Genomic DNA, 14,440 nt, shown 5'->3' on the forward strand with positions numbered 1-14,440 from the left:
ATTTATAAAAGATATATACGCTTTAATAATAAAGTTTTTTTAAACTGAAAACGTTTTTTGTACTTTTGAAACTAAATCAAATAAATATGATAATTTTTTTTTCCAAAACTAAATATATTTAAGAATCATTTTGTTAAAAGGTTAAAATAATGGAAATCGTTATATCATAAAACATTTTAGAAATGTAGAATTATATATATTCATAATAGGTTTCAAGTTTTTAAATTACAGTCTGTTGGTAAAGCATGGAATAAAGTCCAAAGGTTAAATAAACATATGAAATCATCTTAATGAAAAATGTCGAGTTACTTAACTTGTCGATATCCAACATCTAAGTTATTTACACTCCACGTTCTTATTTCATATTAAATAAAATGAAAGTTAAGATAGTTATCTTATCAAGGTCACGAGGAAAATATTATAAAACATGCCTTGAAAATTAAACAGGAATTTCCACTAACCCTTGTCTAGTTCACGTTAATTGACACATTTGTTCTTATTTATAAATCACTTTACCATTTTCCGAATGTTGTCAAAAAGAATAGATTTCTTAAATCACAGTGGACCTCATAACATAGGTCCGTAATCATATCATAATGTATCTGATAATTCAATCATTTGATATTATCTCTTAATTCTGTCGATAAATATATCGAAACAAATATGCTCATGTAAAGTATCATATATCTAATAATTTGTTAATGTTTTCAGTTAATATTATATATTATATATACATATCTATATACTCATAATTGTTCGTGAATCGTCGAACACGGTCAAAGGGTAATTGATTACATGAATGTAGTTCCAAACTTTTTGAGATTCAACATTACAAATTCTGCTTATCGTGTCGGAAACATATAAAGGTTAAGTTTAAATTTGGTCGGAAATTTCCGGGTCGTCACAGTACCTACCCGTTAAAGAAATTTCGTCCCGAAATTTGATCGAGGTCGTCATGGCTAACAATAAGAATGTTATTATGACGAATATAAGTTGATTCATAGGGTTTTATCATGATTGAGAAATATGGATAAAATAATTCGATTACTCGAAACGTATGAGTGAAGCTATCGTAAAAGAGTGAAATGAGAAAATAGGGGTTCATCTTATCTTTTGACGTCATCATGGTTGATCTCCGAATTAAAGAAAATCTTTGTAATCTATATAGGATTTGATTCTTCGGTGATTAAGGAAATTATGATCCTCTTCGATTTAATGCGATGATTCATCTCGATTTTTCTGTCGGATATTTCACTATAAATCCACCTCCTTCGTTTCCTTTTAATTCACACCTTCTATTCTTTCTCCCTCAATTCTTACTTTAAAATTATTCGTCAATATGCTTCATCCAGTGCTGATTCTCGATATACTCCTCACTTTCATATCTGTCGTTCTTATTTTTCATCTACCTCAAGAAGAATCTATTTACTTCTACTATACTCTTGGTTTTATAGTGTTTTTAGTTCTCTTGTGTCTTTATATTGCTATATGCATCGATATATATGGTTTATAGTTTCTGGGTTGTTGTTGGGTTTTATATCTTCCCTTATATTTCGCTGTCCCTGCTTCGGTCTTCTATAATCATTGTCATCCCCAATTAATGCTCTCTTTTATTTGCTGCGATGTATACCCCAATTTCTATTTCGGAGTTTTGTCCTTTCATTTCTTCTTCTTGCGATTAAGCACCGCTTGTAATGGTCCAGAATTCGCATATATGAATTTCGGAATGAACATTGTTAATGTTCCAAGAAGGAAATTGTAATGGCACGATCTTGACTTGTCAAATTACTAGAATACCTCGGAAAAGGCCGAATCATCAAGAAATATTTTCTTGATATTTTAGAGGTTAAAGAGAATACAAGAGTCGTGTAACATAGCACATGATGACGTTATGATCTGTGAATCATCACGTTCCATTTAGAAACTCAGCATGACTTACTGTAATATAATCACGTTGATCAAATGTTATTATATTATACTAGTTCATGCTTCAGTTCCCAACACTACTTCAAAAATATTCCTATTTTAAATTCGAAAGTTTCAGAATTTAGAAACTAAAATAGTTTCTTTTATGATGTAATACATACAACACGAAGAGGTAAATGATTTTAAATAAGAATAATTATGGAAATATCTTCAGAAATATGGAGGATATTTATAATGAAAGATACGATGATATCTTAAAATTTCTAATATCAGAGGATGATGAAGAATATTGTCCGTAAGGGTTTAGAGTCAGGAGCAAGGTATTCGATAATGACTTCAGTAGACACGGAATCATTTGGATTCTTTGAAGGTAGATTTCGTCCTTGTGATTTATCCACAGCCTTCTTCATGGTTTGCTCAATCCGTATTTTCAGTACCAAATCTTCTCTTTTTCTGAGCTTTGCCAACACACTACTCTTTATCATCAAACTTTTTACTGTTAAGGTCGTTTATAGTTTTTGCTGCTTCATCAGTATTTCAAGAACTAGTTCGCAGTTTAGGGTATTTTTCAGAAACTTCACATTCAAAGTATATAAGTCCAGAAGATAGATACATATAATTGTTGGCGTAGACATGCTGCGAGATTTCAAAATACCGATTGCTAATTTCCGATGATTTGTATGGCAATTCTCGTTACAAGATGCAGATGAGTAAATGATGGGGTTTTGATAAATATAAAGATTTTTCAGAAAGTCAAAGATCAATGAAGTTGTTAATAAGTTTACTGCTAATGTGGCGAGATATGAAAGGTTCCCCGGTAATAATGATGAAAGGGTAATCATTATAATAAGGCTTATTCGAATGAACAATTGAAGTTGGTTTGCTGGAGCTGTGACAAAACCGTCTATTTTTGGAAGGGATTGAAAAGTTATTTTAGCTAGTAAATGCCAAAAGGTCTGACATGGATACATGTTAAATTATGACTTTAGTTTCAAGAGTTTTTCAGGTACGTAACTGTGGATAACATGTGGTTGGATCATCATCTCGAGTGTTCATTATTTGAAGTGTCTTCAGGTATTTCGAAGGGCTTGAACACAGATTATAATCGTTAATATACATACGATGTTCTAACACAGTTTTGAAGTTAAAGTATAGCTTTTAAAGATGTAAGAATCTAAGAGTGATGATACCGGTTATAACTTGAATTGAATTCGGCGATTTCAAAATCAGAATATGTAATTAGATTTTTGAATGAGTATGGTTGTTTTGATTTCTATAAAAGAATGTATATTGTTGTGAAAGTAGGGAGTATAATGGATTATTTGCTGAATCAGATTCAAAGAATGTAACATATTAATTGTGAATTTATATATCTCTCGGATATTACCTACCCGTTAAAAAAAATGTCACAATTAATATTTTGTACAAAAAAAATTTATTATAGTCTTTATGGAAATATATGTGTATATTTCTTCAGATGTAATATAGATTTAATGAGTTAATATTAAATTAAACTCACTTGATTTATGGTTAAGGCTAGGATAGATAATTTCTAAACTTTAGAAATTACATAATCGTCGTAGAATGTTTTCCCAATGAAGTTATGAATCAATATTTCATCGTTGTGGTATTCCTTAGTATCTACAGGGCGTATGACGTCGATGCTCATGGGACAGATTGTGAAGTTGAGGTTTGCGATGCGGTTGTTGTTGGTGGTGGTAATGGTACTGTTGATGTTGTTGATGGTGGTACTGGTTATGTTGCTGGTGCTGCTGCTGGTGTTTGTAACATTTGCACCATATTCTCCAAAGCCACTACCCGAGCGCGAAGCTCGTTGACTTCTTCTATTACACCGGGGTGATTGTCGGTTCGGATGAGCGGATAAATAAGATCTAGAATTTGGTGTAGTATATAATCATGATGAGATACTCTGGAAATGAGAGAGAAAATGGTGTTTCGGACAGGTTTGCCGGTAAGTGCTTCAGGCTCATTGCCAAGAGGGCAATGTGGTGGATGGAAAGGATCGCCTTCTTCTTGTCTCCAATGATTAAGGAGGCTACGAACCCATCCCCAATTCATCCAGAATAGATGATGGCTGATTGGTTGATCCATTCCAGTCACACTGCTTTCGGAGCTTAAGTGGGATTCCATTTTGGAATCCGAGGAACTTGAACTGATGACGAATTCCATTTCGTACGATTTGATAAAGGATTTTTCGATACGAAATTATTTTCCGGCTATCGGGTGGTATTTTAACTACATAGAATATCTATATATATAGATCAAAAGATTTCATAGATTACGGAGGAATTTACGGAATATGACAGGCAAAGTTTACGGTAATAGATACGATAAGATATGATTTAGCAGATACGCTAAGATATGAATTTTGTCTATACACTATTCATGCAATCAATGCAGCAAGACGTGTCTAGACTAAGAATGATAAGCAGGTAATTTCCTAAGGATTGTAAGTAGATGATTTCCGACTAAAAATGATAAATAAAACTTTTGACATGCAGACACGGTCGAAGTCCAGACTCACTAATGCATCTTAACAATTATCAGTTAGACACACTAATGCAAGACCTGGTTCGCTAAGACCACCGCTCTGATACCAACTGAAAGGACCCGTTCATATACATTATAAATGATTCACAATAGTTGATTACATCGCGAGGTATTTGACCTCTATATGATACGTTTTACAAACATTGCATTCGTTTTTAAAAGACAAACTTTCTTTACATCAAAAATTGACGGCATGCATACCATTTCATATTACATCCAACTATAATTGACTTAATATTAATCTTGATGAACTCAACGACTCGAATGCAACGTCTTTCAAAGTATGTCATGAATGACTCCAGGTAATATCCTTAAAATGAGCTAATGCACAGCGGAAGATTTCTTTAATACCTGAGAATAAACATGCTTTAAAGTGTCAACCAAAAGGTTGGTGAGTTCATTAGTTTATCATAATCAATCATTTCCGTAATAGTAATAGACCACAAGATTTCAGTTTCCATAAATATCCGTACACTCGCAAGTGTTTAAAAGTATTCTATAAGTTGTAGGCACCCGGTAACAAGCCTTAACATTCATGTTTTACCCTCTGAAGTATACCAGATCAGGTGTGTTTAAAATAACCTCGAAGTACTAAAGCATCCCATAGTCAGGATGAGGTTTGTCAGGCCCAATAGATCTATCTTTAGGATTCGCGCCTACCGTACATAGACAAGTAGTTTAATGTTACCAAGCTAAGGGTATATTTCTGGTTAAAACCCACATAGAATTAGTTTTAGTACTTGTGCCTACTTCGTAAAACATTTATAAAACAGCGCATGTATTCTCTGCCCAAAAATATATATTGCAAAAGCAATTAAAGAGGGAGCAAATGAAACTCACAATACTGTATTTCGTAGCAATTATGTATATGACGGCACTGAACAAGTGCAAGGTTTGTCTCGGATTCACGAACGTATCAATATTGTGATTCAATATTGCAGGAAAGTACGTAGACGCAATGAAAATGATAAACGTTAGGTTGACCTCACGAGCAATACCCTCGATCAATACCCATAACCTCCATAGCTATAACCCATAATTTCCTTAGCTCTATCCCGTTTGAAAACTTATTTTGAAATCATCTGAGTATAACTCCATCGTAGTATTTTATGTATACTAATAATATCTTGAAATAATATAAAGAAAATATATATATGTAATTCGATTGAGAGAGTTTAGAGAAATATATTTTCAAGTTTCTATGAAATAATGAAACCTATTCAATTCTATTTATAATAGATTTTTGAATTATTAAAGTATGAATTATTAAAGTGAATTATTAAAGTATGAATTATTAAAGCGAATTATTAAAGTAAATTATTAAAGTATGAATTATTAAAGTGAATTATTAAAGTATGAATTATTAAAGTGAATTATTAAAGTGAATTATTAAAGTATGAATTATTAAAGTATGAATTATTAAAGTGAATTATTAAAGTATGAATTATTAAAGTTAAAGTAAAGTAAAAGTAAAGTAAAGGTAAAGTTAAAGTATAGTAAAATTATAAAACTATATACGTATAATATGTGTATAAATATATATAATATTAATTTAAATCGTTATATATATTTAATAAAATAAAATATAAATATCGTTATCTTTATCATACTGGTTAAGTAATGAGTTGTCAAAAGTGGTTCTAGATATTTATAAAAGATATATACGCTTTAATAATAAAGTTCTTTTTAAACTGAAAACATTTTTTGTACTTTTGAAACTAAATCAAATAAATATGATAATTTTGTTTTCCAAAACTAAATATATTTAAGAATCATTTTGTTAAAAGGTTAAAATAATGGAAATCATTATATCATAAAACATTTTAGAAAAGTAGAATTATATATATTCATAATAGGTTTCAAGTTTTTAAATTACAGTCTGTTGGTGAAGCATGGAATAAAGTCCAAAGGTTAAATAAACGTATGAAATCATCTTAATGAAAAATGTCGAGTTACTTAACTTGTCGATATCCAACATCTAAGTTATTTACACTCCACGTTCTTATTTCATATTAAATAAAATGAAAGTTAAGATAGTTATCTTATCAAGGTCACGAGGAAAATATTATAAAACATGCCTTGAAAATTAAACAGGAATTTTCACTAACCCTTGTCTAGTTCCTGTTAATTGACACATTTGTTCTTATTTATAAATCACTTTACCATTTTCCGAATGTTGTCAAAAAGAATAGATTTCTTAAATCACAGTGGACCTCATAACATAGGTCCGTAATCATATCATAATGTATCTGATAATTCAATCATTTGATATTATCTCTTAATTCTGTCGATAAATATATCGAAACAAATACGTTCATGTAAAGTATCATATATCTAATACTTTGTTAATGTTTTCAGTTAATATTATATATTATATATACATATCTATATACTCATAATTGTTCGTGAATCGTATAACACGGTCAAAGGGTAATTGATTACATGAATGTAGTTCCAAACTTTTTGAGATTCAACATTACAAATTCTGCTTATCGTGTCGGAAACATATAAAGGTTAAGTTTAAATTTGGTCAGAAATTTCCGGGTCGTCACAGATCGCTTGGATGGCGATCTCTTTCTCATAATCGGAAAGGGGGAGATTTGTTGGGTTTTATTTGGGTTTCCATTTATGAGGATGGCCCAAAGCCCAACAATTAGGTCCATACAAGGTTTCCTTGGCCTTGTATCTTTAGGGCATCATATAAAAGGTTTTTGTGCAGCCATTTGACACATAAGAGATTGGAGAGATTAAGAAAAGGAGCGTGATTCCCAATTCCCGTCTACAAATACAGCAGTCCAGAAAATCTTCGATCCCTGGAGATCCGACCGTTGAATCTTCACCATTTTTGGGTTGTGTCTTCCTAACATCAGTGCCATTGAATTCGTCTAATAAGGTCTCTAGGTCGAGTTCTTCCTGCTGGAACAGTAGTAGTTTTGGGTGAGAAAATTCCTCTTTTGTCTTTAGGTGTTTCATATACTTGTTGATTTTTGTAGTTCAAGAGTATGATGATGTTGTATGCCTCTTGTTGATCTAAAGAAGACCTATTGTATTGCTCTCTTGTTGGTGATAGTGGAATTTAAGTGGCTTTCGGGTCCCGTGATTTTTTACTCCCGTTTTGAGAGGTTTTTCCACGTAAAAAGCTCTTGTATTTGAGTTTGCTCAATTATTCTTTATATTGTTGATTTGGGGTTGATTTGAATTGTATTTGGTATAGTTTATTTGTTAGCATCCTCACGGTTTCATACGGGTCGGGAAAGTGTTTGTCTAACGGGGTTTATTTTCGTTTTGTCAAATTACCCGTTGTGACTTATTTTCCCATCAGCTTGTTGCTTATTCGCCGTTTCTTTATGTAAGTGTTCAATTTAAATGCTTTTCAAAAAAAAAAAAAAGTGTTCAATTTAAATTGATAAAAAAGACTGAATCTAGGCAGTTTCGACTACATAGAAAGTGGCTATCCACTATATATGGATATTAGTGGATTATTTGCTACCAATAGTCTGATTCATTATTAACAATATTGATTTTGTCCACCTTGATCCTAATTTTTTTGGCGAAAATACATATAATTATATATAAATGAAATACATCTGACAGATTACATTGTGAAATCTGTTTGAAATAAACTGACGTTCAACACGAAACGCGATTGACTATCAACCTATTACAATTGAGAACAATACAATACTGAATTAAATAGATCCCCGAAACACCCAACTTTAAACACCCAAATTTAAACGTGTCGTAACCACAAACTAGAAAACTAAATCAAAAAATCCTCCACGCCCGAGCCAAAGTTTGCAACGTGAACTTCGCTCCACACACCCACAAATGACCGCACCAACTCTCCAAACCGTAACCCTGTCACAAAGCTACCCGTCGGGCAACCCAAGAACACCCGCCTCGAGACAGCTACTATGTCACTATCTCATGTTAATATGTAACTACCACAAGATCTAGGAACGATTTGAAAATTGTTTTCATGTGTATATTAATTAAGTATTATACATATACTAGATTTATGAGCCCGTGCGTTGCACGTGGACTCATCTGCAAACATTATTTATTTTTAAACTTATATATGAAATACCGATATTATAGGAAAAGTGTCAAAAGTACTTTTGTGGTTGAATTAGTAAAATATGTTTTTGTAAACAACACACATTAGTCAAACTTTGATAAATTATAGTTCATACATAGATTTTAAGAGCATGTGCGTTGCACGACAACCACATTATTTTCTATATCAGGTACTTTACACAATGACATAATTATGTTAGGAAAACTATTTTTTATAGCTATCGTGCAACACACATGCTCTTAAAATTTATGTATGAACTATAATTTATCAAAGTTTTACTAATGTGTGTTGCTTACAAAAATATATTTTACTAATTTAATCACAACAGTACTTTTGACATTTTTCCTATAATATCGTTATTTCATATATAAGTTTAAAAACCAATAATGTTTGCGGATGAATCACCGTGCAACACACGAGCTCATAAATATAATAAATATAAATATATGTATAATACTTAATTAATATACACATGAAAACAATTTTCAAATCGTTACTAGATCTTGTGGTAGTTACATATTAACATGAGATAGCGACATATACATATATGTTAGAAAAATTACGAGGTTAATTTTTTCTTAAATGATTCCCTCTCATCCGATCGTTTATTTCAATATTTTTTTTTTTTTTGAAAAAACGAAAACTATATAAACAAAGGCTTATTTATCGAAAGATGAAAAGGCCGAACAAGAATACAACGATGCAACGGCGTTGTTCGAAACTTAAAAAGAAAAAAAAATCTAGCATCTATCTACAATCGAGCCAAACCTAGTCAAAGAGACAAACAATATAACACAAGAAACAACCGGAAATTTAAATCGAGCCAAGAGCATAAGCTAGCATAATAACCACAAAATGAAAACACACCAATGAACTTAAATATGAGCCTCAAGCAACAAACTACGAAGCAAATAAAATGAAAAAAAAAAAAAAAAAAAATGAAGCATGAAGAGTACCAAACAAAATTAAGCACCCGGATTTATTACACCCTGTTGCCCGAGCCTTTCGAAAAAACCGGCCCAAATCATTTTCGCACCAATGTAAACCCTTTATTTTGAGACATAACGATACGATATTTACAAATAGATAGACTAGACAGAAAATATCCTATATATGATCCATATTAGATATTATTATGGTTGTTACCAACAGAAACTAATTTAACTCTAACATAACAGAGCACCTATGTGATGTCTTATTTTGAAACAAATAGACACTGATGAAACACAAAAACACACAATAAATTCACTAGAATTTTAACCCAGAACCATCAAACTTTTCATCACAAATATTGTCTACCCGCTTCGCCATTTCCGCAGTAAGATGATTCTTCCAATCTCCAACTTCACCTTTTCGAAAAAACGCGCTCGAATTTTCCCCCGATGGTAGCTTCCCTTCCTTGTTAACCTTTAAATTACTCAGATTATCAAAGCTACAAATATTCAATATACCCTCAACCGCGTTTTCTTCGATTTCTTTCGAGCTAAATGAGCAGCCTAAAAAGTCTGCTAATTTCTTCAAATGAAACTCTGGTTGCTCTTTCATCTCCTCATATTTCAAGAAAAATACTTTTTCCGGATTTATTAAGCTTTCGTTCCAATAGCCTAACACATGATCCCAAAACGGTCCATACAAACTCACTCCCCTACAAAACTTGTCAAGTACTTCTTCAAGTGAATTTGTCCCCATTTCCTTAAGTCTCAACTTGTTTGCAAAAGCCCAAAGTGAAACAAAAGTGTCTTTCGGGTCTCTACACATGTAAACAACCTTGCAGTGTGAATCAAGAACAGAGTTTGGTAAAGAGACGAACGGTAGATGAGTCGAAAAGAGTCTAGGAGATGTTAAGCACGAGAGATCTGGATTTTCGTTGTCAACATAGAGCTTAAGCTCTAAAAAAGGCACAAGGATATGGGGATTATTTGATAGTAAAGGGTGATGGTTTATGGTTTGTGAAAAACGGGTTCGGTTTATTAGGGAAAACACTATGGCTTTTAACCATGTTGTGCCTGATTTAGGAGTGGTAACAAGAAGAATGTCTGATTCTTGAGCTTCAAAGTGTTTTTGACATGAAAGTACTCCTTGTAATTGTCTTGAAGGATGCCAAAAACCTTGATAGTTGTATAATGATGATACGACCCAACCCGTTTCTTTCGGAAGGGACGAAATTAACGACTTACATTCTTGAGTCGTATCATCTTCTATAAGATATATTGGCAAAGAAACATTGGATGTTTGCATCGAGATTACAGTTTATATATGTATGCTTAACTGCTTAAGGATTTAGTTAATGTAAACTATGGATATATTTTTCTGAAACATGTGGGCATGCATTCACCTATAAATAGCACTATTTTTTTACCACATACGAGTAAATTAGTATTAATATTAGTATCAGTATTAGTATATATTCTATCAAACCTTGTGTTGTAGTTCATTTAGTAGTGGATTGCCTTTCTTAGCAAGAGGTCAGGAGTTCGACTCCTGTGGTGTGCAACATTGCACACAAGGTTGCCCCTTAACCCTTGAATTCCACTCAAGGGTACCTTCCGCACATCGCGTTGCGGGGGCAGTGGGTGGGAGCGGGCTATGTAACCGCGGGAGATGAACGCGTGGGTGGTTTAGTCCATGTGGTTAATCCCGAACTGTTGTTCAAAATAAAAACTTATTATATATTCTATTTATGAATCTCCCATGAATAGTGATCAGGCATGGATTAGATCAAAGGGGTTCGGTCCATGTTGATCAACAAAGGTGAGGGATTTAAGAGTCGTTCAAGTTTAACTCTCCGGTCTAGAGTACCGTGAATAACCCTCATACGGGATGATGATCTCAGAAGGGGTAGTTAAACGTAGACTCACCATCGTTGGGCTAGCCGCCAGTAAGCGATGGATCAAGGGGAGGCGTTAGGTTTTATTGTTCAAATGACGTTACTTGTTGCCGAACAAAGCTTGTGAGCTCTTTGATATTCCAGTAAGTCGGATGGGCTACTTAGTGATTCCGGTCAGGCGGATTGAATGTAAAAAAGTGATGCGTCGTGTAAATGTATGTGTATGAAGATAATCCCTAGGGTTTGGCCCTATTTATAGTTGGGCCTATTTGTCCTTTAGTGCCACGTAATAGGACAAAGGGAACATCCTTTATGCCGGGTTGTACTATTTGGTCGGTAAAGCTGATAAAGTGTAAGTTGTACCTGGCGTAGCCTGCCATTTGTCTGTATCAACCATCATGCACCCTGTACCACTATCTATTAGCTGTATTATGTCGTGATCGTGCATAACCCCTTGTATCGTCCTTTATTGTCATACCGTCTTTATGTGGCGCTATTTGGTTAATGCTTGTGTCCTTTCAGGTGGCGCGTACGCCATGTACGCCATTTGGTTAGGTAGCGCCTTAATGAATGCAGCGCGCTATAATGCTTGTAGTCGCGAATGTCATACTTGTAATTTAAAAGATCTCAAATGGCCAGAAATTTATTAAGCACGTGTCAGCTACGTGTGATGCGCGCGTAGGAGATATGCGAGTATGCGCATCACTAAGTCCCCTCAGTTAGATATTATGAGCAAGCATGGCGCATGATGTCGAACTTAACTGAAGTCTAATTCCTAAAAAGATGGCCAACGTGAAATGTTTGAGAAAGAGAAACGAGTGTTTTAGATGGTGGCTGAACTTAATACATTGGCGCTTTTTCGGCAAGTTGTCAACATACAGTAGAGGACAAGCTATCCCACTAAACTGTCAACCTTCATATCACCACCACCTTGAAACGTCGTTCCATCATCTTGGTAACACGTGTGTGGTTGAGACGAATCCTTATTTTAACCGCCCATTTTTATTATCTCTTCTATCCCTTTCAAAATTTTCACCTCGTATAAATACCTAATAACTTCTTCACATAGTTTTTTTACCATCTACTATTTACACACACACACACTTCTCTCTAGTTCTTCTTCAGCGTAGCTCCTCATTCTCTATTTGTATAAATGGGGAATTACACGGGTATTTGAAAGGAAAGCGGGGTCTCACGTAAGGAGACCTGATGTCCCCATATATTTTTACTCTAGTCATGGGAGTCTTATCGCTTCTTTTGGTTCGGTATGCGCAACAATCAGAAACGTTCTGCTATTACCTAAAGTGTGAAAGTCGGGAGATTATAAATGTTTGTTTTGCAGATGATATTTTTATTTTCTCTCATGGTGATGTAGCTTCGGTTAATGTTATCCGGAATGCTTTGAAAAGTTGCTAGAGTCGTTGAAGATAAGATTAGTGAAAATTATTTAATTTTTGAAATGATGTGTACTTATATAATACTCCATCCCTAGCAACTCTGTTGTTCCCACACAAAAAACTGACACATCTTTTTTTTTTTTTCATTTTCAATTTTTATTCATTATTTTTATAGTACCATTTTATCTTACATGCATAAAGTAAAATATATTCTTATCTATTTATGAACGTAAATAATTAATTAGGAACATCTCAAAATAAAATAATGGATGATGGATTTGAGACGGATGAAGTAAGAAAGAAGAGTTAAGTCACAAAAGTCGCAGAAGGTAAAATCATTCGAATAAATGTTTTATGAACAACCAAAATGTTGAATATATTTGTTCAGAAATTGAGGGAAAAAAGCTACACGAACAAAATTTTATAATATTTTTCATTACAATATTTTTTTATCGATGATATATATGTATATATGTTTCATGTGTGATATATATATATATATATATATATATATATATATATATATATATATACATACATATACATATATATACATATACATATACATATATATACATATATATATATATATATATATATATATATATATATATATATATATATATATATATATATATATATATATATATATATATATATATATATATATATATATATATATATATATATATGTATATGTATAATTACTAGCTTTTTAGCCCGTGCAATCCACGATCGTTGTAAAATTATTAATAATGTTACTTAATTTTAGCCCATGCGATACGCAAACTCGTATCAGATTGAGTTTTGTTGTTTTTGTTGTAGCTCAAAGAGTACTGCAGACGACGTTTGTAGTGAGTTTTTGAATAATGTATTATTAATTTGATATTTATTTTTTCTTGTAATTACTTTTTTTTTCCTCCAAACCTTGTAGCTTTTTAGTTAAGCTAGACCAATATTTGAACTGTGAAACATAATCTATGCATCTATCTATCTTCTATACATTATATATAAAACAAATATTAACATTATATGAGGTAGGATTGTGACTGAAGTATTACGAACTCCACAACTAGACTATAGCCCGTGACTTCTTAAAGACTACGTGATTTTAATAGTAAGTTTACATCATATATTTGTAAGATACCTTTCTTTTAGTAAATGAACATATAATTATGTTATACTAAAAAGGTTATACTACCGACTGTAACTAATATTGTACATAAATGACTTCATAACATTCGTGATATTTGTATTATGTTAAGTGATTTACAATCAAGTGTATAATAGTTTATATTAACATATATTGATTTGTTAAACTAAAATTATACACTTAAGTAATAAATATTTATGTAATACAGTCATATATGACACCATAACTATTTGTTTTTATTTTCCATTAATTTATAAAATTTATTTATAATTATAGATTAAGTGAGTATTACATTATAATAATGAGCATTATTATGTTGAAATATCAATCATATTTAACAAAATAATAACATATAAGCTTTATTTAATTATAATTTAGTTAAATGTTGATACATAAGAAAGAAAGAAAAAAAACCTAATTTGATTAAGTTAAAAAATTACATAATTAAGTTAAGAGTATATGATCCTCTATGTCTAGTTGACACACTC

General features: G+C 32.2%; 1 protein-coding gene across 1 annotated transcript; it reads right to left on the reverse strand.

Annotated features, from left to right (window-relative positions):
- Nucleotides 1-9,764: 9,764 nt before the first annotated feature.
- LOC139850528 (cytosolic sulfotransferase 12-like) lies at nt 9,765-11,149 on the reverse strand. The gene has a single exon (XM_071840099.1). The coding sequence runs from the start codon at nt 10,811-10,813 to the stop codon at nt 9,824-9,826; it is 990 nt and encodes a 329-aa protein (XP_071696200.1). The 5' UTR covers nt 10,814-11,149; the 3' UTR covers nt 9,765-9,823.
- Nucleotides 11,150-14,440: the final 3,291 nt, after the last annotated feature.

This window comes from Rutidosis leptorrhynchoides, chromosome 5 (genome assembly GCF_046630445.1).
Source record: "Rutidosis leptorrhynchoides isolate AG116_Rl617_1_P2 chromosome 5, CSIRO_AGI_Rlap_v1, whole genome shotgun sequence".
NCBI lineage: Eukaryota > Viridiplantae > Streptophyta > Magnoliopsida > Asterales > Asteraceae > Rutidosis > Rutidosis leptorrhynchoides.